Source organism: Melopsittacus undulatus, chromosome 3 (genome assembly GCF_012275295.1).
Source record: "Melopsittacus undulatus isolate bMelUnd1 chromosome 3, bMelUnd1.mat.Z, whole genome shotgun sequence".
NCBI classification, from domain to species: domain Eukaryota; kingdom Metazoa; phylum Chordata; class Aves; order Psittaciformes; family Psittaculidae; genus Melopsittacus; species Melopsittacus undulatus.
This window is the reverse complement of record NC_047529.1, coordinates 98290086-98317134: the sequence shown is the minus strand read 5'-3', so window position 1 is coordinate 98317134 and position 27049 is coordinate 98290086. Positions and strand designations below refer to the sequence as shown.

General features: G+C 36.1%; 1 protein-coding gene across 6 annotated transcripts in view; it reads right to left on the bottom strand.

Moving 5' to 3' along the window:
* Nucleotides 1–27049, bottom strand: part of LTBP1 (latent transforming growth factor beta binding protein 1) — a 188229-nt gene that overhangs the window by 55660 nt on the left and 105520 nt on the right. For 3 of the 6 annotated variants that reach the window (XM_034060293.1, XM_034060295.1, XM_034060290.1), the window contains exons 9-18: nucleotides 25746–25817; nucleotides 12806–12928; nucleotides 11133–11300; nucleotides 7767–8000; nucleotides 5949–5971; nucleotides 4862–4964; nucleotides 4169–4267; nucleotides 2642–2767; nucleotides 1382–1507; nucleotides 585–707 (exon numbers count right to left, since the gene is read on the bottom strand). In XM_034060293.1, coding sequence (XP_033916184.1) covers nucleotides 585–707; nucleotides 1382–1507; nucleotides 2642–2767; nucleotides 4169–4267; nucleotides 4862–4964; nucleotides 5949–5971; nucleotides 7767–8000; nucleotides 11133–11300; nucleotides 12806–12928; nucleotides 25746–25817 — 1197 coding nt within the window. The remainder of the gene's footprint in view (nucleotides 1–584; nucleotides 708–1381; nucleotides 1508–2641; nucleotides 2768–4168; nucleotides 4268–4861; nucleotides 4965–5948; nucleotides 5972–7766; nucleotides 8001–11132; nucleotides 11301–12805; nucleotides 12929–25745; nucleotides 25818–27049) is intronic. The other 3 variants (XM_034060294.1, XM_034060296.1, XM_034060292.1) reach the window with 2 other exon arrangements.

Genomic DNA, 27049 nt, shown 5'->3' with positions numbered 1-27049 from the left:
ACAACGTTAATTGTTCCACACAGTGCTCACATTTGGCATTGTTTTTCTGAAATAAACAAATGATAACTTCACTTCATTATCCAGGATATTCTATAGATTAAACAAGCAATGTTCTATTGAACATTCTGCCATTTTTAGCTGGTGTACAGGGGGAAGTTAAGTGATCTAAAGGCAAATTAAATGGAGAAAGTAGCTGTGAGAGAAATCCAGCAGGAAGATTAAGCTAGACAAGTAACCCACGGAAATAAGGACAGAGTGAGTTGGGGAAAGGGAACTCTGAACAAAAATACATATAAAGCTACTGTGCCAAGACATTCCATCTGAAATCAAATAGCAAATGGAGATTGAAAGGGATTCAAAGAAATATACCAGGTAGAAAAATTTTAAATTAAACATGAAAACAAAAAAATCTGTGTTAATATTTCCATCTAATGGCCAGATTTCTTCAAAAATAAAGACAAAGACGTGAAGTTTTCTCTTGAGATCAGGAACAGCAGTCAACATGAACAAACAGCTTGTCATATTGCAGTTTCTTGGCTAGGCAACTGCTCCTGTATTATTACTGGTGAAAAGTCCAAACCTACCTTCACATTCACCTCTCCTGCTCATTTGGTATCCACTATCACAATATTCACATCTGTATGAGCCAACTGTATTAATACAATAGCCTTCCCCACAAGTATGAGGTCTTGCACATTCATCAAAATCTGCAAATGTAAAAGAGAAGAGAAACTTTGCTTCACCATGAGATTACTGTATACTTGCATCTCCTTTAAATTCTGTCTTAACTGTACATAAGTAAACCTGGAGTTCTGAAGCTGTTTGTAAACCACAGTCCCAGAGCTGTTCTTCCTGAACAGTTCCATCTTTACCTCACTGCTTGTAACTGCAGAAAGAGATCTAGAAACAACTAGGCTGTAACAAGGCAGCCAGTGAGAAGCCCTGTGGTTGCAAACACAATGCGTATCACTGTGTGTACATTGTGCCCAAGGCAGCACTAACCTGAGGAAGATCACAGCTAATGCACACTGGTCAATGTTGCTCCACAATGTCTACGGCTTTTTGCAGTTACATTTAGAAATATGGTTTGTTACATTTGCTAGTGATTAAAAGGATTTTGAATATTTGTATTTTCTACCACAAGTGTTTTTACTAAATGGTATTTTTCCTGAACAAGCACGATACTGAGTAACTTCTTGGTTTTCAATTAGTAATCATTTTGAAAAACAGTAGAAAGTACACAAATGTTTTCCTGGTGAGAGCAGTTGAAAACACTTCCAGACATAAGTCCAGTATTAGTGACTGAGGACAAAAACTGCAAAAAGTTTATTGATTCATTTTTGTATTTTTATTTTCTGTAAAAAAAGAGACCAGTAATTACCAACGCAGTCAGTTCCATCTTCACTGGCCATGAATCCAGCTTGGCAAATACATAGGAAACTTCCTTCTGTATTTTCACAGCGTCCAAGGGAACAGAGGTGGGGTGCCTGAGTACACTCATTAATATCTATAAAAGAAATAAAACCACACAAGGCTATAGAATAACATGTTTAGTTGTGATTCTTCTTTTTGCATTCTACTCCCTGCTTTTGAAAAGACTGATCTTGTAATTATTTCAAATATGCGAAAAAGTATGTTTTCCTCTCCCTTAAGAGCTGCATTAAATAGTTTTGGTTGGAAAAAACACTCTTACTGGCTTAGTCTATAAGAATATTTCACTGGCCTAAAGAATGTGACATGATTACTATTCAAATCACTACACTGAATGAGCAGTATAGCTGAGCACAAGCTGCAAGCATGGGACATTAACACAATTTGGATGAACTGGAACAATTTTCAGTTGCTATTGGCTGTGTGTAAATTATTTTTTTAATACTGTCGGTGTACACAATAGCATGTGTATCAGCATGAAGTTATTGAACTTTCAGTAGCATGAAAAGTTGACAGTACACAATCTGGCAACCTGACATAATAAACTTTCTGATCCAAGTTACAGAGGAACCAGCGTACTCTGAACGAAGGAAAGATACTGATACTGCTGCTTCCAAATCTGAAACAGCTCACGTAAAGCCAGTCTGGGCTCTGCCTCATGTTCATCAGAGCACTCTGTTCCAGAATTTACTAGCTTAGAAGCGTATGAAGACTTCACTTTGCAGATCTCCTAATATGCTTCTGGGATGTTTATGTTATACTTTCTCTCTTCAGCAGAAGGTTGAAAGGAAAGACCTGACAAAATGACTGGCTTTAGTCCAGCTGCAGAGCTGGTAGCTGGGTAAATCATTCTGAGAAACAGGTGCCAATTCAGTCATTCTTTATCCAAACAGAAGTGTATTTTTCTTCCTAGCAGTCTGATAGTTTTAGACACCTGATATAAAGCTGAGAAGAGATGATCTGTCTAATAATTTTTTCTTTCATCTCACAATAGGAAAGGGTTTCATGCAATTAAATTCACATTCAGTTCTGAGTGGCTGAAAGGCTATAATCAGAGACTAGTTGACAAGTTTTATTTGACACACAAAAACTAGTTTCTGTGTAGTTTGGAAACATTCAGTAGAGGAAGCATATTTCCCCTGACCAGACTTTACATTTCAAGCATTTCACAGCATGGTTATTTCAGAGTTTTGAAAGCATCCATTCATACCAGAGCACTTTGTCTGCTGATCGTTAAGTTTGTACCCCTCATAGCAGATGCAAGTGTATCCCACAGGCAAATTAACACAGTGTCCGGCTCCACAGATATCAGGATTAACTGTACATTCGTTGATTTCTAAGCAAACAAACAAACAAGCAAAATTTAACATTAAACTCTCCCATACAGTTCAGTATGTGCAGAATATTCTGTAATCCAAATAGAAAGTTCAGGCCTGAAAACGACTGTAAATCAAGTTTGTAAGTCCTAAGCTTCTGTAATGGATACCTCATCTAGAAGAATCTAAAATCCATCTAGGCTTTTCCTAGCAACATATTCCATATCCCATCCAAGATTTATATATAGGTACATAAAAAAATAAAGTAACATGAAAACAACATAAAATAAAAATTTATATGATTTAATCTTTGCAAAGGTTAAGAAAATAACTGTAGTGAGTTTCTGATTATTTTTAGAGAATACTTGTCTGTTAATAGCTTGAATGTATTCTGTAAGATAAGGAGACTCACTATGGGCAGCATTGGATGCTAAACCCCCCTATGGCAGTTATAGAAATTCTCAAAGTACGTGTGCTTCTGCAAAAGAACACTAATGAACTAATGACTGTGTTTAGTTGCAATTTAAGCTAAGGTTACATAGCAGCATGAAATTGTAATTCCTGAAAAAGAAGTTATCTGTAAAGGAGAATTATTTATTCAGAATACTTAGAAATAGGTTAAATTGAACTACATCTTAAAGTAACTGAAGGAGGCAGCTGAATGCTTACAGAAGGACAGGATACTTTTTCTACTCTTACAGTACAATTGTAAAATTACTTCTCTTACAGTAGAATTTAATTGCAGACAGAATCATACTTCAAAGAACTGAGTGACTTAGAGCTGGTGCATGATGCATGCAACTCAAAAATCCATTCCTGCATGAAGGAAAGCCATCTTTGAAGAGTTGAACTTTAATTGAAGTGTGTGTAATTTCTGCTTGTGAACAAAAGTTGGGAAACCTTGTTGTAGGTCTAGATGTGTACCATATATAGCACTGCATCCTAAAGTATTTACCTGGATATTGCAATTACTTCAAAGCCTGTGTTAATTCTGAGAGACTAGCCAAAGTGACATTGTAATGCTCTCATGAAGTCTACATGCCTCAAAGAGCATGACTATGTATACTTCATGACAACATGTGCAAACTGTCTGAAGACCTGACTTCTAGTCAAGAAGTTTTCGGTTCAATTTTGGTTGCGGATCATGTAAATCTGACGTGGAATTATTAATTTTTCCTTCTGTAATTTATTTGAGGGCACAAAAATGGCAGGTACATCCTATGAGGGCCCTTGCTCTGCTGAGAGTACACTCACTGCTGTGCTGCTCTGTACTTTCTATCCCTCTCCAGAGTAATCATTTCTGTTTTACAGCTATATTATCTTTGTTATTATAATTCAGAGGTGGCATGGAACAATTTATAGTGTCAGGAACTCACAGTCATTTCTTAATTTATTTTAGTTTTAAAAAGGAAGTACAATACCTGTAACTTGAGTAGGTGCAATTACTTGACTTGCACTCGAAGTAGAAACTTCAGGAGCAACTTCAACAGGCAAAGGAGGAGATGTTTTCTCAATCACTACTGTGTGACAGGGAATTGAAATCAATCACATCCCAAATAAAAAACCTTTAAAACATTCAAAAGAAAGCTCTTAAAGAATTCACACATGATATTGAATGAGCCAGACATGATGGAGCTTTTTGCTAGTTTACTCTGCTTAGATCTGGAGTAGGAAACAAATAGTATAATTGGGTTTTCCATCATTCCACAGCTTGTGAAAAAAACCCAGATGTGATAAAGAAAGCAAGCACAATACTAAAACTTTTGCAGGAGAAGTTATGCATAAATCTGCAAGGAGGCACCTAAGTAAACTGTCCTCTTGAAAGGGGGTACGAGGCCTCAACTCTGCTGACATTTAAATTCCCATGTATGTAATCCATGACACCATTTTTGTCTAAAGTATGTCTTTGCCTCCTAACAATTCACCCAGCTCAATGACAACCTCTCAATTCCTCCCATTTCAGCTTCCATGATTTCTTTTCTGTATTGTGCTCATGGAAAAATTGCTTGTGAAGCAGCAATACATTTTTTATTAATCTTAAAATTGCTGCCTTCCCATTCTTCAAAGAATTGTAAGCACTCTCTCATACTAAAAGACAAGTCAAAACAAGTCACCCGGAAACTGCGGATGCAGGTTAATTGTTGAAATTCCAGGAGAAAGCTGAGGCTGCCCACGCTGTAGATCAGGCTGCTTTTCTTGATCAAGTGAAGCTAATTCCTGAAAGAATGATTAAAAAGTTACATTCTGAAAACATTCTCTCAATTCAGCTATTATAACAATCCACAAACTCCTGGCTTGGGAAATGCTAACATTCTCACATGAGCGGCTCCTGATAGCAGATCATTAATTATCCCCAATTTAAGCCTGAAAGAACACAGAATACTGTATTTACACAATGGCATACAATCTAACATTGATTTAATTTGAAGCAGACATTTCATGTCTTTGGCTTTCTCCCTCCCTAGTTTTCCCCTCTTATGCTCTTTAATTGCTTACAAATAGTATTTAATTGCAGTTCAACATATGCAAAAGTATTCAATCACATAAGTTTCTTAAATCTTTACCACTGTGAAACATTCTCTCTTACCTACTGCACTGATAATCTTATTTTCATAACAGTATTAGATGCTTTTAACTCTTTAGCAAAATTAAATTAAGTACAGCTGTAGGTATTCCTAGCAAATGCCAGTATCTTCAGCATAGAGAACCTGGAACCTCCAGAATGTGGAACTTCTTAGTGCAGCTACACACTTGCTCTTCTCCACTGAATACACAGCAACCCTAAGAAAACTAGGAAACTAATTTAGGTGTTAATACAGGGTGTCACAAAAACGCTTCTCAAAGCTTCATACTGTTTCTCTCAAATTAATTTCTCTGTAGCTGTCAGTATCTGTGGCTCCTTTCATACTGTCTGTATTTTTCAATATCCTCTCTAAAATCCAGGCTCTCTAGAATGGGATAGAACAATACAGAAGCTCTGCCAATATCCTAAAGAGAGGTTAAAGTAATTCCTTCCTGTACCTCACTACCTGCCTATTGTACATAATACTAACGAGCTCTGTTTGCCTCAGGGTTTGCACTCTAAGTCTACAGCGAGTTGCTTGTTCCTCATAAATCCTAAATCCTTTTCAGAGTTATTGTATCACATCTTGTACACATGGTCTACATTCTAATTCTTAGATAAATCACATCATATTTTACCTGATCAGGGGCTGCAGTTCCCACTAAAACCAGAAAGAAAAAAAAGAAAATTAATCAGCCTTCACATAACTGTTACTTACACATTATATTTAAAACTAACAGCACATTTGAAAGTGGTTGCTGCCACTGCAGAGAAACTTTGGGCTCTCACCTCATTCCAAAATAGTGTATAGTTGAAGAAGCAGCAAGTATAAAAACTAACCTGAAACCAGAGTGAGATTCTACTTGTGGACCAATGCTTAGAATGATACAGCTTATAATATAATATATATGCTTATAATATTCAGCTGCCTTACAGGCTTTTCAATTGTTGCTTCCTTGGAAACAATCCAAGAAACTCGCAGGTTATTCATTCACTGATTAAACTCTTTGAATTTTGAAATTTGCCTCTTCCTCAAGCAGGCAAAAGTGGTTTGGTTGTTTTGTTTTTTGGTTTTTTTTTGTGTTGTTCCCTCCCCACCCCCCCAAGTGACTCTTTTCTGGGAAGGAGAAGTAGAAATTTCATAGAAGATTTTATTTTCTATCTATTGCAGTTTGCCTTTTCTGAACTTCCTCTTACTGATGAAAATCTATATTCTTCTGTAAAAAACTGAAGGAATATTTTTCTTTTCACAGTTAACATTTTCCATAGAATGGATTTAGAAAAATAAAATAAAAAATCAATCACTCTTCTTGCTCTCGTTTCTTCAGTACTCTTGGGGAGGCTGATTATCAGAACCAGGAGAACTTCCAATAAAACGTAAAAAATTCCAAATGCAAACATACAAAAGAAATGAAATATGAAGTTAAATGATGTGTCTTGACTGACTTGAGTAAACATGGTTTTTAAAGTTATTCATTTAATATAACAATGTTCCTTTTTTCCTCAACATTCTTTGTTTTAAGATTTACCAGAATGTGGCAATCTTTCTATTTGCTGAAGTAATATTTTAGGCAAATGCTGCACCACTTTGTAACACAGGAAAGTTGAGAGGTTTATCTGAGATTTTATAAAATCCAGCACAGTCTGTAAGTATATTTGAATGGCTTACTTTTCTTTCTAGATTCAGTTTAATTCCACTTTCTTCTTGAAAGCAAAACTAGAGCAGTAATTTCAATTGGAAAGTAACCTGTGTTGCACAGGATTTTGCAATCAGCTGACTTAAAATCTTTCTAATAATGGTCTGATATACAGATATGTAACTGCTACTTGAAAATACACCTATTAGGTACTCAGTATCATGAGAGGGTTCTTCAGCAATGTATTGCTTCTGGTCTACAGTTTGCACAATATGCCAAGTTTGTATAATAGTACTGCTTTCTGTATTTCTTTGCTTCTGCACTTGTTTTGGACTGAGGACAATTTCAGCTGCTTGAAGAAAATGAAGCCTGAGAAAAGTATCTTAGAGGAGTCAACTAATAATTAAATGGCCCAGTAGAGGTAGACTGATCCAACATGGTCATGCCAAGGGAGTGCAAAGCTGCAGGGGTGAGAGCAGAGCACAGGAAAGAGATGCATGCCAACATCAGGTGGTGCTAATACAGGAGTGTATAGACAGGAGATGATAGAAACCCCTTAGCTTCTGCCACCCCAAATACCACTAAATCATAAAAGAAATAGTGAGATAAAAGCAGTCTCTCTCTCCATGGTGTTCTCAGCATCTGGTAGGAGCTCTACATAAAATTTCAGAAGTAAACATGTAACACAATACGCTGCGTGACATGGAGCACTCTTTGAGGGAACTGACACCTCTCTCTCCAGCAGCGACTTCAAGAAGAAACAGACCATTGAAGACACATGCACAGAAATACAGAAATACTAAATTTTTCAACTCTCACCTTCTTGCACAGCCATCTCAGTCTCACTTTTCTGTGAGAAGGTCAGTGCCTCCACTGGCTCTTCCTTTGCTGGGAGAGGTGGAGGAGAAGTACCTTTAGCAACAGGTTGAGTAATCGGGGTCTTGCCAATGACAGGTGGCTGTACTCTAACTGCAGGGTGATGATATAGCTTGTTTCTGTGAGGGCCAGAAACCGTATAACCCATTCCACCAGGGCAGATTTCCTTAAAAGCAGCTAGATTTGGGATGGGAAAATATTGCTTTTAAGAGTCTAAAAGTGCAATATGTTGACATAGTGGAAAATATAATCACTACCACTAATAAATTTAATCTCGTATATACATTTTTACAAAAACTACTGAAAGACAAGCTATGTATTGCATGCTAAATTGATGGAACATTCTCCCAAAAGCATGTTCTGGCAGTTATTCCCAGCAGGTTTACACTACAGTTTACCCTCTTTCTTCAGTTATGTTTAATCTATCATTATATCAAGATAATTTTTTGGTATTAACCCTCTTCAAACTGTATATCCTTTTTGTGTATGAGTTTAAATATGCAAATTTTCATAATCATTTACATTACATAAGTAATGAAGATCACTAATTCTCTCATTCTCTTTTTGCAGAAACCAAAGGAGAAAAGCTCACCACCTCTGTATTAGAGGAGCAGAAGAATATCAACCAGTAACAACACTCATTCACAGGATCCCATTTGATACATCAGAGGCCTCATACCAGCCCTGATCCAAATTCCTGTGAATTGAGTAAGTCTTTCCACTGACTTCAGTGGGCTGGATAAAAAATAAACTGGGAACCATAAAATACCAAATTACCACCGTAAGAGAGGGGAAATAATCTCATTTATAAAGCTGCTACAGAAAAAGTTATTGAAAGTCAGGCAGCAACACCTGCTCTGATCTCTGCAGCTGCTCTACATAAGCATCAGATTTTGCAGTCCCAATGGAAGACTAGAATCAGATGTACAGATCAGCCTTCCTCCCTACCAAAGATAATAGCTATGCTCCTGTCAGGGACAGGGAGACCTTCGGGAGTCTTGAAGGGGCTTTCACTGCCCTCATTGCTTCACTGTCCTCATTGCTCTAAGTAAAGGTATGTTGGGATGAAACACCAAAGATTTAGTCTCCCATCTGCCTAATGTGGTATCTTCTCCAGAGATGTGCTTCTTATAGAGATGTGCCCAACAGGACATTGGTAAGTTCACAAATCCTGCTTTGAACAGGAAGGCTTTAAAATAAATTAGCATCTAAAATGAAACCACAAAATACTAGCTACAGGTGTGCTACAGATAAATTCATCGAATTATACATTAAATTGCAGTATGCATTAATTTCATACTGTGTTCTGATAGTGTCCTAGTAATAGAAAAGATGAAGGGTCAAACTGATTGAGTGAATTCAGAATGTTGGAACACTTTTTGCTGGGAAGCACTAGTGTTAAAACTTGCCACAAAAACAATTAAAGATGGGGATTCTGGTCAAAGCAGGAGAAAATTTGATGCCTATCCCTTTGGATGCATACTCGGGATGTAGGAAATCCTGCTTCAGGTCATGTTCTCCGATAAGTGCTGTTGACACCTGAGTATACAAACCTGGCCTCTCTCAGTCTCACTTTTGGAGATGGTCTACTTTGTACAAGTATTTTAAAAGCTATTGTAGTGAGATCATGACTTTTTAATTCAATAGCTTCAAAATTAACATGGGATGCTGCAGTAAATACTTTACCCCATTCTGGAATATTCCACTTTCACACAATTTTCATAGAATACTCTGAAAGACTATGAATTTAACCTGTTATGGAAAGGAACATGTTTTTTAATCATGAAAGTTGTCATGAAATGGGAAAAGTGTTTCCTACACAGGTCATCAGAATTTTCTGCTCACAGATTCTCTCTTACATCTTTTCATTAACTAAAACCACTAAAATAATCAATTCCACATAATATTCAATTATGTAGTCTTTATGACTGAAGAGCAGTCAACAAAAAGACCTATTTTCTGCTTCAGCATACACACAACTGGGCATAAAGTCTCATGCAATATTCTCTTAAATGTAAAACATCTGCACTTAAATTGTGAGTCATCTGCAAAGAATATATTTTTACGGCAGTAAAAGGCCATAGAAATGTTATTTATTTGAAAGTGAACTGGACTTTAGTCATGCAGGAAACAATGGCTTTAAAAATCAATTGAAATGCTCAAAAATGTTTGCCACTTCCATGTCTGTAAGCCCAACTTAAAGATGTAAGGAATCTGCTGTTCTCGTCATGTCTCTGATGCCAGCTGTGATTTCCCAAAGCAGCTAGCTTGTTTTGAACATCTGAATATTTCTAAAATACTCCATAGAGATGCATGCCCTGTATCATAACAGTGACATCTGCTGTGACTTCAGAAAAAAACAGTGGATTACCATTACAAATACCTATGTTAAAATACTGAACAGGCTGGACATCATGTATATTACATAAATCAATGATGCTTTAAAAAAAGGAGAATTTGACCATACATTTGGACAAACGGATTTTGACTAAAGACTCCAACAGTGGTCATTTAAATTTTAAGCAAAACCAGGGCATAGAAGGTACTTGAAAGCAGCAATCAGTATGTATAATATGTGGTATCATAACATATGAGCAGCCTAAGTTAGTGTCATGACCAAACAAGAGGGTATTTTCCAAGTCCTTAGGTATTAAAAACCAGCAAGACACCAAGTGAGCACTAATAATACAAATGAGATTTGTGTATCAAGTAAGCAATTGATTAAGTGAAAGGCAGCATGAAATGTTTAACTTAATTTCTTGTAAAGAAATCATACCTGGAACTTTCCTCAGTGTGGATGGTAAAGATAGGAAAATAAGTTAAGAAAGCAGTGATACTCCCATACATATCCCACTAACTGTTATGTAAACTACAACACATGTCTTCCTGTGACCTAATTCTCAAAAGCTGTCATCCTTTTACTGGTGTATTTAACAACTGAAGAATATTAATTAGATTTTGGGTTAATTTGCCCTTATCTGTAGTCAGAATATAATGTACAATAAATTTATCTTTATTTGATGGAGAATTGAAGTTCAAGGACATATTTGGAGATGCAAGCGTCATTAATCTGGAATTCTATCACAACATATCAAAGATAATCCTTTTGTTTTAACCACAAATCCCTCTGAACAAAACTACTATGCATGGGGTGATCCTACTATCATGTAAAGAAGTTTCATAATATACTGATGGACAGTTCTTGTTTCAAATCAATTCCTGGGTTTTCATTTTTTTTGGTTTTTTTAAGCATGCATAACAAACATTGGCTGGGGGCAAGAATTTTTATTTTTAATTGTCAGTTCTTACCTGTTCCTGGAAGTGGACACTTCTCACAGTTCGGGCCCCAGGCTTTGCCAACACTGCAACAGCAAAGCTGCTTGCTGAGCTGAACGGAAAGAGGATGCATGCATTGCTTTCCTGCACTAACAAACCGGTAGCAGGGTCCTTTCTCCTCAGCAACCAGAGGATTATCAGCTGCAACGAAAGTGAAAGAGAGGATGGCACTGTTCAGAGGAAAAGTAAAACAGAGAAACACCACTAGATTTCCAACATCAGTTAAGCGGATTAATATTACAACCTACAGAAGTTTTATTTCAAACACCAATCTCAAGCCATGATTCTTACTTTGCGTCAAACAACATCCTAGACCAAGGATTTTAAAGAATAAAAAAGCCCAACTCCCAAAACCAAAACCCAAAACATTTTCCAAACCAGCAGTTATAAAGGGTCAGAATCAGTGCTCTCACTTCTACACAAGTCCAACTGCTAAAGATTAAGCTCAGTAATAATATACAATTGTGTCAAGCTATTTAGCCATTGGAACATTCAGCTTTAAGTAGGCTATATAAATAAGACTGCAAAAGGATTCAGATTTATACATGACACATTATAAAAAAGACAATTATATACGTACATTTTGTTATGCTTAGTTTTAATGTGGAAAAGCCGAAGGCTCTTCTAAGCTATGACTAGTACGAGGTAATGGGAAGCTAAGACCCATCGAGCTTTCTAATTTATGCATCCACTTTAATATACAGTTAACAGTTCTGGGTAATACGTTTACTTAACTCAAAAAAGATGAAGACTGCCTGATTTTCAACATGACATGCAAAACCAGAAACGAAAACCACCTCCTTGTTTTTGGTGCTGAACTGGTAAATCCTAAAAAATTCTTCAAAATACTGGAAACTATTCTTCGAAATTGAGTGTTATTAATTCACAGCAAAAGATAATCATGCTGAAAAAAAAATAAAATCACCTACAGCTCTACACTATATTTTATCTAAAACAGGGGAGAAGCTTAGGAAATTAGGTATTTTTCACTTGTAGATATTTTCAAAAAAACCCCAAACCCATAAAAGCGAGAAAATTAGTTGTTTTTTATGCCTTCTTCTTGTTGAGGTGGTTGATCTCACACCAAGTAAAAGCTGATTAACAGAGGAAATCTGTGTTCATGCTGTTCACAACCTTTTCTTCCTCCAAATTACTTCTTAATTTTTAATCCTTCTTAATCAGAAAGAAAATGTGCCAAAGATCATCCTGCGCTGAATGTTTAGCAATGGCAACTACACACGTCAAAGCTGCAGAGGTGGAAGAGGAGAGGGCAGGACACAAAGATGATTTTGGCCAGAGAACTAGCAAAGTGGGGAAAAAAAATCATGGGAAAGAAAATCCAAGCTGGTGAGAATGACTGAGTGTATGAGGAGGCTGGATGTGGCCTGGAAGGTTTTGTCACAAGAAAACCAGGAGAAGATGGCAAGGATCCTGAACAGCCACTGGCAGAGACCAAGGCTTCCAGGACAAAGAGACAGAAAAGAGGCACCAGTACGAAGTCTGACTCGTGAATATGCTGATTAAGATGAGGCAGGAATGGCAAGAAAGACAGGGATAGCTTAGAAGAGCTGGTCCAATCAAATAAATCCTCATCTAAAGTGCAACTAAATATCTATTTAAGCACTTTGATTAGGACTATTACTTACGTATGCACCTGGAGAGGGTAGGATCTGGCACAAATCCCATTTTGCAGGTACATCTGTAGCTGCCCATGGTATTCAAGCACTCACCATTAGGGCAAACTCCCTGTAACTGACACTCATTGATATCTGTGGGAAAATTGAAAATAATCAGATAGTGAAACTTGCATTAATATTCTCCTTTCTTCACAAGTTTTTTTTTTTTTATGTGTGCTGGACTGTTACAAATTAGCACTCCAATCAAGACTTTTTCCCATACTGACATTTGATTTATGACCTTTTAAAACACTACTGAGAGCATAACAGAACAACAATTACATTAATACATCATTCTCAAGTAATCTGAATTAAAAACCAAACACACTTTGACTGGCTTATCAACCCCTCTTTTCCTAACAAGATGATTGCTTGCATAGTCAAACATAACTCACAGGAGCATTCAACAGAGACAAAGTTTCAGGTGATGTAGTATGTTTTATGCAGTTTAAACAGTACACTTAATTCAGGGTTGGTTTTTTAGTATTTGTATTTGGTAATGCCTGAAGGTTCATTGTGCTGGAAGAAGCACAATGCAAACCATCTCTAGCCTAAAGAGCTTATTATCTAAATACTAAGAATATATTTCAGGAAGCACAGAACACACATGGGGTGAAGAGAATTGCACCCATGGAAACTCAACTTTGCAATAATTAACAACTGCTTTGATAAATTTTACTGTTCCCAGGCTACCTTCATCAGTTCTCTTTCAGGGTCTCACTGATTTATTCTCCCATGCTCCAAGCACTGGGCCTCAGGCCTTTATCATGCTTGGGGGTTGCACCTATAATTCACTTAACTCTCAGAATAGGACCTCTCTGACAATCATCTGGATACTATCAGGAACTCAGTCAGCCAAACTATGACTTTAATTAAGGGTACAGTAATAGAGTAGCTTGTACTGATAATAAAAAAAATACATATTTTTTAAATAATGTACCCCCAGCCTGTAATTGCCTGTCATAAATTGCCATGTCTCCTCTTCAGAACAACAGTCTGCACATTGAAATAAACATACTTCAGCGTTTATGTGCATTATTTCTACCTAAGACTTTCCCTCCCTTAACCCTAAGCTAGGAAAAAGTGCTTAACTTGCTAGGTAAAGAAGCTACAAGTGGAAGTCAGATGCTCCAGCTAGCTCCTTGGAGATTATTCTATCTAAATCATTTTATCAGTGATCATTTTATCTAAAATACATAATATTTATTACCTTTCTCTTAGTTTTTAAAAAACCTTTAAAACCTTCACCATTTTATCTGACCTCATTGTACGTTGCTGCCTGATTCAACACTATCAATCAACAAGGGTAAGAAGTTGAATAGGTAAAATGTAACAGATGTGATGGAGTTTGCTTTTGGAAACCTACAGAAAGAATCTTTCATTTTCTGACCACATTATTAATTTTTCTCCACAAGTATGAGTACCTGTCCCACCACACAGGAGGGCACAACTTAAGCTCACAGACTCCAGCAGTTGTGATTTTTTCCAGATATTCAGTGTTGAGCTTTATGCCTCAGCTCTTTCAGTGCTCTACCTAATCTAGTATCTTGACACCACCTGGATCAACTTCACATCTATGCACTTAGTCACACGTGACAGAGTGATAATTTATATCCTAGAACTTTGTATGAAATGTGATGGAAACCACATCAATTACAAAGGATCAACTCTGCCTCAAAGGAATTTTCAAGTGAAATTCCCAGACTGCGTGACTTTCTGACCTCAGAGGGAGTGGACTATCTAAAAAGGAGAATGGTACATTAAAAAAAAGTGCAAAACCCTGCTGAAACCGTCTCCTACAGCAGTCTACCTTTTGACCCATCTAACCTTTGAGCAGGAAGATGTCCCATATAAGCACAGGAGTGCCTTATTTAAGGATTGTGCTAATACAGAATATTTGGTAACTTAGACTTGCTCTGATGCACTCATAAAATATTTAGTTTCATCAGTTGCTTAGTCTGACTAGGTTCTTTCTTTTGCACTGAAATCTCAAAATACGATTGAAGGCATCTACAGAGGGCCAACTGATCTCAAAAGGAAGAACTCTGTTTCAATACCATTACCTTTTGTGACTATTATGAGGAATGAACTTAAATCTTAGCAGCTAGCAAACTAACGACATTATTGAAACATCTTGAATAGAAACATGTTAATGCTCTTCTAAAGCTGTCAGGAGGAAAGGACATACTGTTAGCTCTGTTTTCAGACATTGGGCACAACAAGGAACAAAATGGAAGAGAAGACTATGAAATACCTAGAAGGAAATACTCAAACACTCAATAATCCACTATTCAATTTTCTACCTGTTGGAAATTTGGGTTGTCAGATCAGTCCTCAGATACTAAACCATGAAGAACCAAGAATTCTGCTTGCTTTGGTGAAGCACTGACTCTTTCATCAGAAACAAGATAGCAGAAGAGACAGCATGCTTTACACTGAATACAAGAAAAATCTCAGTATCCATGTTCATTTCAAACTGAATAGTCACAACACAAACACACAAATTACATACACATGTGCAAAAAGCACATACAAATTCTGGAAGAGAAAAAAGAGGAAAAACAAATGAGAAATTAAGTGATGGAGGAATGATATAAAAATTTGAATATTAAGATATATATTTTTAACAAGGTGTGTACTTTATATTCTTATCTGACTTCTGCTTTTTATTGTTTAGTATTAGTGACTTGTTGGTGTTGACATCAGTACATATAGTGAAAATAATTGCTGGCTTTCTACATTGAAATAGCCAGACATTTTTAAAACAACTTTCTCACTTTACAAATTCTAAGTATACAGTCTTTTTTTTTTTAAACAGGAAAATTAACCTATACTACCAGAAAAAAATGTAATCTCTCAGAGGATATGTATAACATACCACTTTTTCTCTGGAATATAGATCCATGTAGAATTAGCAGAAATGCTTTGTCTAGTGAAGACAGTATTTACATTTTAAATCACTGAAAAAGACAACTTAATTTAAATAATATTAGTTTGATTTTATAAGTCTTACTTTCAAGGAAAGGCCAAGTCTCCTGTTTGCTCACCATTACATTGCTATTTGCTTATATGTCATCATTATGAAGAATTTGGCACTCTTCCTTCTTATCTAGGAGGATAACTATACCATTCTATATTATATAGGTTAACATAAGTGCATTTATACTTTCAATGTTTAAAATTATTAATGATGCATTTTTCATTTACACGTTGTTTGCATCAAGCTTCATTTTAAGGAATGTTAAAAAACTTATACCTGGATAAATTTTATTATTTGAATACTGAAACTGTAGGCATGTAAAAAATTAAAATCTTGCAAAGACACAGGTGGATAAGAGGAAAAAAAACCATGAAACCCACTTCCTAACTTGGATTTGAATAATTTTATTTGCAACACTAGTATTACCCATACTTCTCAAACAAGCCATACCATTTAAGTTTGTAGAATTCTGTATGTTATAGATTATAAAAATGGTGTCTCAAGCAGTTTTTCAGCTTCAGCTTAGCTACTGAAATGAAATTAATATATCTATATATATTTACAGTAAAATGAAGGAAAAAAACCTAAGCCTATTCTACAGAAGTGGAATCTGGCTTTGCACTTAAATTCTTGTTACAGGTTAGAGACTTCAGACAGCTGAATGATCTTGAACATCTAGTAGCAAAACTGTGCTACTTGGATTTTTATTACTTTTTTTTCAACACAGATTATATTTAAGTCTTTATACAGATAAATTGTAATTGTGAATTTTAAAGTAAAATGAATTTAAGTATCTAAACAGAAATCATGCATGTTTTTACAGATGTGAATTTTATGTTACTGCCGGGAAATACTTGCATGGGAATGTTTTGGATATATCTGGTCCTACTGGAAGAATCCTGTTTTAGAGTTTTGCCTACTAACAGTGAAGATTTCATGGCATTATTTACTTAAGTGGCTAATTTACATGTAAAGGGATCTTCCTATAATTCTTCAGTGCAGTCATCTTTCTTTCCAAATAATTCAACTATTCTGCAGGAAACATTCACAGATACTGTCATTATTGCCACTATATTAAATTTCTTCCCAGATGAACTGCTCTTGTACATCTAGTATTTAAAAATGTAATACCCCATTCACATGTACTGTTATTGCTAGTTAACATGGGCACTGCTGCATTTACGTATCACTTTATATGGATGTAAATATCTACTCTTTGCCTAGTATTCCAAAATAAAAAAAACAAATAAAAACAATAAAAAACACAACCCCCCCCAAAAAACCAACTCACAAAACTTCAAATTTTCAAAAGAAGCATACATACATGTAAGAATAGTACCTATTTAACAATTTTGGGTTAAAAAACAAAAACCTTTCCAGATTTACTATCTACTTCACTTTATTCCAGACTGTGGTAAAAGACCACCTACCCAAAATGTTTCCTATCACCTGCCAGCCTGCCCAGCTGTGCACACTGCACTGGAATCAACTTGCTTGAGCAGCTGGAAATCTGATTCAAAATTAACAGCCTTTTGTTTTTTTTAGCCCTCTTTTTCTTGTCTATGGACATAAAAAATATTTCACTTTTAAATTAATGTAGTAATAAGAATTCATTTGTTCCATTATACACTCTAAAGAAAAAGCTACTTTAAAGTAGTCTGAATAAAGTTGTCTGTCTTTTGTTGTACTGAAGTTCAAAGACAACATGCTTGTGGAGTGATCTGATCAAACATACTCATCTACACAGAGAAAATATTTTAAGGGGCTACGTAGCAGTACTACAAAACCATACAAATGTAAACAAAGCTTTCTAAAGAAAACCAACTAAATATTATTTTTCAGTTTTCAAGGAAAACTGAGTAATAAAGTTTTATTGGTAAAATGCTGCTGTGTATGGGATATAATGGGAAAAAATACAAAAACCAAGTTAAGCAGGGAACTTTTCCACACAGCATCTTGCATGGCTCCACAGCAGACTCTCACAGTAGGGGCTGTTGTTTATGATTTATAAAGAACTTGCAAATAAAGCATTGATTTAATAGATTTTTTTAATAGGTGCTTGATAATGTTAATGTCTCGACCCTTCTCAATGGTAATAAACTGGTGCAACCCCACTGGCATGAAAGCAGCATTGTCATTCTGCGCTGACAGCCTGATACTTTGCTGTTGCCTTTAGTAGTATACATGCCCAATACATAGAACTGGTCCCTGACACAATGTGCTCCTAGATTTGGTAGTTAATCTTTATGAAAGACAAGAAATTAAAGCTTTACTCCTCCTACATCCCCTTCTAAGCACACAGCTTGAGCTATGGTGAGGTCAGCCACCACGCTTTCCTCCAGAGCCATGCAGCAGTCCCTGCTTTGAACAGCCCAGACACTGTAACCAAATTGCTGCTAATCTATCCCACAATCTTCCCCACTAAGGAGAGCTTAAACCAGGTTCTCTTAACAACAATTAGTTTGATACCTTCCCACAGATTTTTATAGGTCTACTGGGTGTCAGGTCAACCAGTTCTCAGAAAACGCAATGTGCTAATGACTCACTGCCACTGAATTTCCTAGGGAAAGAAAATACACTAAACCAGCTATTTCCTAGCTGAGTACTTGTCTGCTCATGTGAAAAGCATGACTATGAATGAAGTAACCTTTGTGACTTAAAAAAACTTCCTTGAAATCTGAACAGAAGCAAAGGAGGAAGATAGAAACACGGTAAGATGGTATGTATTTAAACAAGAAAGCACATGTTAACACTGAACTTGTTATAAACCATGATAATTGTATATAGTTTTAATAAGTCCAAAACCAAAATAATCTTCAAAGAACTTTACATACTCTAATTAGTAGACAGAAGATGGAAATGAATGGATAACTCAGATATCAAAATTAAACTTTACTTTACACATGGCTTTTCCCCCTTACTTTCTAAGAAAGTTCACAAACAAATTTCATGTAGATTTGTGTCCAGGGCAAGGCAATCTTCAAGGTTTCACATTTGAAATACCTCAAAACACAAGTGTGTTTTGAAAGCACTTTACCAGAATTTTGTTCCACAAATATTTAACAGAATCAGATGAAGAACTGACCTCAGATTTTCCTCATGACCACACACACATACATATTTGCAATTACATGGGCTAAATACCACAATACTAAATTAAATTTCATTAAGTCTAAAAGCAGGCAACAGTTAATACAAAAAAAGCTATTTTCTCCTAATAACTGATTTAGGGAAGGACTGGATAGTCCAGAAAAAATTAAAACTCAGAAAACTTTGAAAAAAACCCTTAATATTTACTTGTTACTTTTCCATAAGAAGTTCTTCCTCACTTAAAGATCCAAAACCCCAGTGGCTTTTTAATGGCTCTATTATGAGGGTTGGGCTCTTTTACTCAAACATTGATTTACTTGTTTAGCTCTTACATGCATTGCACACTAGAGAATTGCGATGACTTAGAAATATATGAATCAAAATTTCAAAAGGAGAAAAGTTAGATATGGGACCAAATTCTGTTCTAAGGTACTTGAATTTTAGTGACAAAGTATTTATACACTCAATGGAAGGTTTCTTTCCAGCTAAGGTATCTGTATTTGTGCACAGAGAGATACAACGTAGTATAATCTCTCCACTGTATGATGAGATATGTAGAAGAACTCTGTGCTAGAGGGGAAGGCATGCTGCAGAAGGTATTATCTTCCAGTGTTCTGCCTGCATTCTCCAATTCCACTGTGACTTTTAAAGTAGATTAAAGCAGTCTTTGGGGCTGTGTCAGCTGCAGTTTAACACTACTTTGGTTCTTTACTGGAAATCCACATGCAATGTTCTCCTAACTTTTCTTGAGAAATGGCCTAATTCAATCACATACAGGAAGTGAATCATTTCAGCTTGATTCCAGGATTAATGACACCATAATTTAGCCTGAGTATCCCTTCTCCAAGGATAACAAACCATGTTAAGTGTAAACATCCAATCCTAGAAAAAAATTCTGCTCCGACTTATAATGAGATCTGTACCTGAAAGAATATGCTTTGCTTGGTTAGAGTAAAACATGCCAAGTGATTTACTCAGTGCATCATAAAGCTACTGTAATGTCCTTTAATTTGTCCATTTTCTGAATACTTTCCTAGATTCCTCAGCAAGCAAATATGAAAATGCTTCACAGCCTACTGCTCTTACACACATTTACAAGCCAACACAACGTGCAGAGCTTGATGCCCCATATAGACGTGAAGTAGTGCAGAAGGACTAGAGGATCAGCAGAGAGCTGTTCTTCTACAGACCAGCTGACAAAACCTGATGTTTGGAGTATCAGCTCTGTAGTGTTTCCCTTTGGCAGCCTCCAGCTGGAAGAGTATTTAGGAAGAGAAGTTCACTGTGTTTTGGCTCTGTTAACTGTTATAACAGCTCTTCAGACCACCCAGTCCCAGCTGGCCTAATGCAGAATCACAGGAAATACTAAGGTGGTGTAAAGCTGTCTTATCTGCCTTCAGCCTTGTAGCTCATTTGGAGACATGGAGCAAGTTCACTCTCTACCCTTTTCAGATAGCGAATAAGGTCCATATTTGGTCACAGACACACTGGAATTCGAAACATTCCTATAATATTAATTCTTTCATCTCCATGCATTACACATGGAATTTATGCTCATCAAATAGTCACAGCTTGGAGCATTTAACCACACTTAAACATTTAACTTAAACCCACAATTCTATTAATGTGTTTTGGTCAAAGCCACAATCTTCTGACTGTATGGTCTTTAAATCTAGCTATTCATTTTAAAGAAAATATTTCTGCTCAAGAAAAAAACCAATCCATCAGTTCAAAAAAGTCATCAGTCACTACAGGGAATTTGAACAATGCAAATGTAAACAAAAATTGTCTTCAATCTGGTTTTTGAAAGAACTGCTACCATTCATGTAAAGAATACAGTCAAATTTGCCTTTGGGAGCACCGATAACTTTGAAATGGTAGTGTCAACTATTCAAACTGGATCAGGGTTTGTTTTTTTACTGTACTGTGTTGAAGTAACTAAGAGACATTTAAAATTTTCATAAAGAAGGCTGAAGAAAACTAAGGGATTATTTAGTATTAATTGGTAAAATAATAATACCTCTTTTGAGACAATATATTTCCTTTTTATACAATGTATTTTCTGCTTTACACCTCTGGTAGGTGATTTTTTGATTACATGAATAAATCTGTCTCAAAAGACAATGAAAAATTCAGACTTTCAAAGTCACATTACATGCATAAACAGAAGAAAACAATTTATAACTTCACAATTTTTAAAACAACATATGACAATGCATATACTAAATATGCAACAGCATCCAGCTAGGACAATCATGATACCCAGAAGATTCTTATGAAAACTGGACTAAGAAAGGGAATCTGTAGAAGCAGAATGCCTAGTCAGTCCACCACAGCTCTCATAACTGCACTGAAATATTCAGAATAAACACGTGGCTAGAAAGTACTGCAGCCCTTCTCATCCCCTCTGTCCCAGGTGTCTGGTGCCAGAGGACATCAGCAACCTCAACATCAGCAGCCCACAGCTGATTCCAGGCATAAGCTTCATGGAAAAGCAAATTTCTGAAGGGGGACTTGTGTACATAGCTCTGAAATTAAATTTCTATGCTTTTCAAAAACTGACTTTGTTTAAATTACTATATTTTGAAACTGAAAGGAAACTATGTATCTCTTTTTGATACAAAGCAAGCAATTTTACTTTCAAGAGACCCACACATTTTTATGTTTAAGCAAAGGCAGCCTTCTAGATCAATTATGTACTAATTAGAATTTGCCAAAGTAATGGGCAACAACTTAATTAGAAATGACCCAGTGGTCAGTCATTAAATGTTATTTAGTAAAATCTGCCTTGACAGATGTTTTCATGCAGTAAGTGCTTTAATATGCACAATATCTCATGTTGCAAATGAAGACTGGAATGTATCATTTGTGTCATTTGCAAAAAATTCCACTCATTCTGGTAAGGCACAAGCTAGGCTTCACTGGGAGTGCCACCTAACTGAATGTCTTCCAGATTGGCTCAATATAATTTTTTATTCTATGAAAATCAATTGCAGTATTTACTAACACCACTGAAAATACTGTTCCAACTGTTTCTGCTATAGCTGTATTAATATCCTTAGTTCTAAGAAAAATACCACCTCCAGATTTTACTGCCTGCATTACAGTTTATTGTTTCAATAATAACCTAATCTGTGAGAACAACAAAGGATAAAAGAAACAAACAACATGGTCTAATTGCAACATATATTTTTTTTAAATTAAAGAAAAAAAATGCTGCTTATTCTAAGAAATGACCGACTGATTTCCATGAGCTAACAGAGTAGCAGCAAGAGGAATCAATCCAACTCATTTTGTGCTTTTACGTGGAATTTACTGGAACAGAAGTTTGCAGAGCGACAGTTTTCAAACACATAATCAATGTCCAAACAGCAACCCAGCCCAGTTTCTGGAGATACATTTATTTCTCAGTATGATCATCATAAAAGAACTTTGAAAGAAGGTCATTAACTTAGCAGCTAAGTAACATTAAATAGCATTTCTTACGAAGCAAAAATCTTTTATTATTTAAAAGTAATAAAACACATATACAACATGCAGACAAAAAAAATATTACTGTATTTTACGGACAAATATAGGATGAGAGAATATACCTTCAAAACTTATTTTAAATCACAATGAAGCCAAGGGAAAAAAAGCTCAAAGTCCCTAGACCACGTGGTTACAGAATTTGATCCATCAACATACAAATACTAGTTTCTGCATGTTCATATACGTTTAATTTTAAGCATATGGGGACTTTTCAAGAACTTCCATGGACAACTTTTTACTTCACTGAAAAACAAGTGTTCAGGTATTTTTCCAGTTCTTCAAGATAAGATTTTTAAAGTGCTCTATTGGCAGTATGTTAGTTTCCTGAAAAACAAATCCAACCTTTTCACCAGCTGTTTTCTTCATTCTATTTCAGTTTTCCAAGAAAACCATTAGCAGAAGGAAACAGTATAATTCTAAACAGGGAACAAAAAAATAGCATAGCATGTGGATTCTGACAAAGAAGTTGCAGCTCCGATAAGCTGTGTTTTGGTTTTAATGACAGCCTTAGGGGATTCCTGTGAGTACATGTAATAAATCACCCCATTGAAAAGATAATTACTGAGGGGGAGGGGGGAGCAGCAGCAGGAGCTTTCTTGATAGCAATTACATTAAACTGTTCAAATTAGCATACCCACAGATGGTTCTTTGTTGTCCTACACACACATTAGAGAGAAGAATGTTTCATTACATTAGTTCAGTCACTTGAAAGGAAAAAAAGCAGGGTCTGGTTAGTAATCACACTAATATTACATAGGCTTTGTAAACTAAGGAGGCTTTTGACTGCAGAAACAATGTAGAACAAAAGGTTAATTAGGCGGTTAGGTCTGAGTTTTCAAATGCAATGAAAGTTGGAGAGTGTCTAGGTGAAAACAGCAATCTCTTCTAGCTGTAAGCAGGGATTCAGAAATATATCCCCCATTCCTATTTCATCTGGCAATGCTAGCCTCTCCTGAGCGTGGACACAGCATGCACACCCTTTCAGCAAGGAGTAATCTAATTAAAATGTATGCTTGCATATGGACATGCTGTGCCACTCTTTTCAAACCCAATTGTACGGATTATTATAAGAATATCTGCTCTCCAGCCAGCAGCTTAAACAGTCTTCTCTCCACAGCTATTGCTGTTGCTTTGCTCCATGTTTGAGATATGGACAGCTGTTTTTTTCTTAGCTCTGTCCTCTCCTCTTTTAGAAAAGCATGGCTGCTTCAGATAAACACAAGCAACACACTTTTCCTGACCCACTGAGAAGCAGATGCTAATGACCATTTCAGGACTGAAATGCACCCTGCCAGCAGCTTTCACAAATAAAGCTTGATTTCCTCATGACTGTTCAAACAGAGGTCAAAAACCTGACCCTCAAATAAAATTATAATCTTGTTATTTACTTCAGTAGGACTAAATTTCATCCTGTCTTTCTTCCACAGTCTTTCTTGTCCCAGTTCCTTCCTTATTTGTACTTCTTTTTTGGAGTGTGTTGGTGACTAAATTGCAGAGAAGCCACCCAAGCCTCAATAAGACAATTAGGGGAGCCTGCAGCAGTCACCACCTCTGCCCTCTCCAAAAAGTTAAGATATTGTCCCTACCCTCAATTTATCAACAGTCTACTTCCTGGTTGGATAATCCTACCCTACTGTATGATTAAAATCTAGGTTATAAATTTGCATGTACTAATTACAAGTTATATTTAATCTACAGTGCTCTCTCTTCTGGGATAATGATAGCAGTAATAAATAAAACTATTTAAAGCATCATATTTCTTGTAGTATAGCTATGTACAAATTCTTAAGTGGACTCTACAGTCTTTCACTGCAGATCAGGAAACAAACTCCATTTAGTTTTTTTACTGTTTTAACCCAACCCAGTTTTCTCTTGTAAACCTCCAAATGTCCCTCCCCTACAAGCAGGTAAACCACTAACGAGGTAAAGAACTGAGCAGCAGATTGGCTGAAATGGCTGTTCCTTCAGACAGTAGCTCACATCTCCCTCAGCAGTAGAAGCAGTGGGATGTTTGCATTTAGTGCTCTACAAACTATTTTTTTTGGTTGGGAAAGTAATTTCTTTACATGGCTGACCACTCCACACTCCATCAATGTCCTAACTGAAGGGTTTCAGCTACATAAAATTAACTCTATCTCCAAAGTGCCTGCATATATCCTTTAAAACCAATTACTCCTTCTCTCCATCATCACTATTTGCTGGAATCTTTTACCCTTGCAGTGTCAACAATGACTAACAAACCACAGGTCAGTGTCAGCCACACTTCAACTCATTCTTCCCTTCTTTCCTAAATCTCTCTCCAGAACACCACTGCAGGACTGCTCACATCTTCTCAGAACTCCTTCCTCTTGTTTACCTGAGCTGTGCCAAACAAGCTGAACAAGCAATTAAGCTTTTTCCAACATCCTCATCTGGCACATCTGTTCAATGCCCCAAGATACACAGAAAGAATGAGCATAAGTCTATAGATACCTGTTCAGCTTAGTTAGATAAAGATGTTGTTGGCCAGGAGAATCTAAATGTCCCAAGCCTTTCAGTGTAGCAGCATGATCATGCAGATCCCATAACCCTGCATGTTTTGATAACTTCCGTGCTTACAGACAGGATATACAGGGCATAATCTTTGAATAATACAAATGCTGCAGTGTCTAACTCGTGTCGTGGTTTAACCCCAGCCAGCAACTAAGTACAGACAGCAGCTCATTCCCTGCACCCCATCCCATGAGGGGATGGGGAAGAGAATTGAAAAAAGGTAAAACCCATGGGTTGAGATAAGAACAGTTTAATAACTGAAATATTATTATACATAAAAAAGAAACAGGAATAAACCCTAAGAAACACTATATAATTGCTCACCAATCACTGACCCCTGCCCAGCCTCTCCCCAGGCAGTGGTCAGTGGATCCCAGCCAACTCCCCCCCAGTTCATATGCTGAGCATGACATTTTATGGTATGGAATATCTCTTTTGCCAGTTCGCATCAGGTGTTCTGGCTGTACTCCCTCCTGGTTCCCTGTGCACATCCTTACTCTGCAGTGGCAGAGCATGGGAAACTAAAAAGTGCTTGACTTAGGAACAACTTAGCAACTTAGCAACAACTAAACCATCAGCATGTTACCAGCATTATTCTCAGACTAGAGCCAACACACAGGGTACCAGCTACCAAAAAAGATAATTAACTCTATCCCAGCCAAAGCCACAATATTTTTTTTCCCAAAATGCAAATCAAATGACTGAATTAATTCATCTAAGTCATAAATATCAAAACAAGTGTCACAGAAAGCCAAACTCAAACACAACCAATTTTACCTTGACAAAATGTAGCATTGATCCTTTTGTAGCCTTGTGGGCATTCCATCATAGGACTGTATCCATAGTAAGCTGAAAAAAATTTACATCAGTTAAATACCTGACAGCCAAATTATTATGCAGCTAAAAAAAAACCCCAAACACTAAAACCATAAAAACATCATTGTAAGTTTTTATGATGTATGATTAAGCATAAAAGGTCAAGAAATTAAAATTAAAGTTCGTACAGGTAAACTATTTCCATCTCTCCCCATGTGTATACCACCTACATCTTCATTTATCTGGTGAAACTCACATTTTTCCTAGAAGAAGAAATCTTTGAAATCAGGACATTATCCTCCACCCTAGTTGCTCTCAGCTATTCAAATAACTACTTTCCCAAGTCAGCTACAAGTATAATTTTGGGAAAAGATTGTTGGGCACTATTTCTCCTGCCACAATAAGCTAAAAAATATTTGAAATACAGAAGAAATAGATTTAAATAAACTTTTAAAACAAGACAAAAAATAAAAAGGCACATTTGAGATTTATGTAACAAAGTTGCTGAATTTTATAAGACAGTCACTTACTGGCCGATTCCTGTAAACTGTCAAGGGCATAACAACATGCAAAACACAGCCTGAATTCCATCTTGCCAAAATAGAAAATGTTCAGTTAACTAATTTTTTATTTTTATTCTTTCTTTCACTTAAGGTTGCTTTTGAGACTACAGAAAACTGTTTAGTGATTCTTTGATGGCTATCATAAGTGAGAGCAATAACTTCTTTGTATGGTTATGCACTGAAAACTAATCTCCTGGCAAAGCCAAGTACTTTATTAAACATATAGGACTCAACTTTTGGCACTATGATCACACAAGTGCCTTTAATAAGAGTCAAGAGAGTTTTTCATAATTCAATTGCTACAACAGAGATACTTTATACTTGGTCAGATCTTTTGTTTTCTTTTGAAAGTGTTCTAATCCTTTTAGATATTCAGGAGGCCAAAATAAATGAATAAATAAATAAATTAAGCACATGACTTTCTATCTTTACCCTATATAAACTGTCAAATAAGACAGAACAACTGAGATAATGTTTTCAATTGGCTCCACTTCACATATAATACCCAAACTGCTTAAACTGGTAACTAGTTGAATATAAAAGTGGAAAGAAAAAAAAATTTCATTAGTTATAAAGCTTTTCCCATTCTCTGGAAAAATTTAAGTGATGATCTTGAGTAGCAGGTTTTGGAGTGAGATAGTTTTAATTAATATTGATGTGAATTATTTACAATAATTGCTTAATTAGAACATTAAGTTTCTC